Below are 1,805 nucleotides of genomic sequence, written 5' to 3'. Positions count from 1 at the left end.
TCACCCCCGTAAGTCGTTAACCTAATCGACAAATCTTGGTAAACTAGGGTGCATAACCCTTATCGATCATATTAACATTTAACTAATCATCAAATTCCTAATAACACCATATTATGAAATCTCATAACCAACTCGGGGTTTAACAACCCTCTACAAAATACTACGTAAACATAATCATGTAATAATGATATAAAAATACCTCGACTCATCTCGTAACTTAACCCTCGTATCCTCGTACACTAGTACAACTATGTGTTTCTAAGTCTTCGAAAACACCTCCTAAGCCTCTCTCCTGATCGCGCGTGTCAAAACTCTTCAACTGACACAAACACACATATTCATAGTATACCTCGAAACCACAAAAGATTGTTCTTCTAGCCTTTTTTGGAACTTGGATTACCCGAACAAATAATGAACTAAATGGCCCAAACTATGAATGGCCCAGATTAGCACTTTAAGCCTGCATCCGTCTTTAAAGTTCCTCTGAACGATGGGGAAGAGATTACTCGAGGAAGGTCGCTAGATTGTTCTTAAGGCGTTGTATTAATCCGGTAATTCTTCGATCTTACTCCAAACATTAATTTCGTTGAACTTTGTAGGAATTCGAGTTTTGCTTAATGAAGTCCGATCATCTAGGGTTTGTTCATGGCCGATTTTGTTTTGATATAAATTGATTGCAGAAGATGATGAAGTTTTCAATTAGAAAGAAAAGGACACCAACAAAATAATCTTCATGCCGAATCAATACGTTATAATTCTTTTAGAACAAAAGGATCTTAAATTATTATTTGAGCTTGAAGATCATGAACGGTTATAGACGTGAATTTGATTTTTTTTGCTTTTACTAAATTCATCAAATTTCAAAACATGATGTCTTTGATTTATTCCATTTTGAACGCAACGAAATATATCTTGTTGTGATTCTTTTATGATAATCTGTGGTGATTCCTTGTTCGATTGAAACCCTAATTTACGTGATTTTTGTTTATACAGTAGTATCAAGATGACAACAGAGAAAGCACCAGCTATGGATTCCTGCAGAAAGAAGAAGTCAGACGACGCCACATTTCTTCAGGATGTTAAAGATCACATCGATGAGTTTGTTCATGCTTCCATGGATGAACACAAAACCTGCTTCAAAAAGACCATATCAAAGGTTTGTTTCTGATACCTCAAACCCCCTTCCAATTTTTAAATTCACTCTGTTTACAATCACATACAAATTGCAGATGTTTGGGATGTCTAAAGTTGTTGCAGAGAGAAATGCTGCTGAGAATAAGGGAATTGAAAGCTCATTGCCTCTTCGAACTGTTGTTTCCGATTAAGGGTATAACTTTGTTGTTTCCGATTAAGGGTATAAACTTGTAATTTTTGCTTTATGGGTTGTACATCGATAAAGCTTGGCATTTCTTGTTTTGGGCATGAAGTTCTTATGTTAGCTTATTTAAAATTGGTAAGATTTAAAGTCTTTTGATATAGAAATCGATATAATTGAAACTTGTGGAAAAAATAGTCAAAGATATATATGAAAATATGATGTTATAAAACCCTTGTAGATTGTTGTTTTAGTTCTTTGTTTTAAGGTAGATGTTTTAAAATAATGTGACATCATGAGATTGGTGATGTATTTGAGAAATTTGTCATGACAATTGTAAGTCAAATATGATCCAAATCATCAAAAGTCATCCAAATCTCAACAAAAAAAAAAATTGTCTATTTATAATGGCTTTTGAGTCAATTGCCACTTCTGAGGTATCCTTGAATGCTAGAATACAACTTGAATATATAAATTGAAATTATGGAAT

At 33.6% G+C, this 1,805-nt stretch overlaps 1 protein-coding gene across 2 annotated transcripts; it reads left to right on the top strand.

The window, feature by feature from the left end:
- Positions 1 to 397: 397 nt before the first annotated feature.
- Positions 398 to 1,549, top strand: LOC111895726 (uncharacterized). 2 transcript variants are annotated; one of them, XM_023891802.2, is made up of 3 exons: positions 398 to 551; positions 994 to 1,156; positions 1,230 to 1,549. In XM_023891802.2, exons 2-3 carry the CDS (start codon positions 1,004 to 1,006, stop codon positions 1,323 to 1,325), a joined length of 249 nt encoding a protein of 82 aa, XP_023747570.1. In that variant the 5' UTR covers positions 398 to 551; positions 994 to 1,003; the 3' UTR covers positions 1,326 to 1,549. The 2 variants fall into 2 exon arrangements, with proteins under 2 accessions (XP_023747570.1, XP_023747569.1); XM_023891801.2 differs by lacking the exon at positions 398 to 551 and adding an exon at positions 565 to 637.
- Positions 1,550 to 1,805: the final 256 nt, after the last annotated feature.

The sequence above is a fragment of the Lactuca sativa genome, chromosome 7, assembly GCF_002870075.4.
Source record: "Lactuca sativa cultivar Salinas chromosome 7, Lsat_Salinas_v11, whole genome shotgun sequence".
NCBI classification, from domain to species: Eukaryota; Viridiplantae; Streptophyta; class Magnoliopsida; order Asterales; family Asteraceae; genus Lactuca; species Lactuca sativa.
This window is presented reverse-complemented; position numbering and strand designations above follow the sequence as displayed.

Bases quoted from the DNA above. Each gene is read 5' to 3' on its own strand.
- LOC111895726 (XM_023891801.2), top strand. From the start codon at position 618: ATGAAGTCCGATCATCTAGG. The intron at 638-993 runs GTTTGTTCATGG...TTGTTTATACAG, and splicing joins ATGAAGTCCGATCATCTAGG to TAGTATCAAGATGACAACAG. The intron at 1,157-1,229 runs GTTTGTTTCTGA...TACAAATTGCAG, and splicing joins TCAAAAAGACCATATCAAAG to ATGTTTGGGATGTCTAAAGT.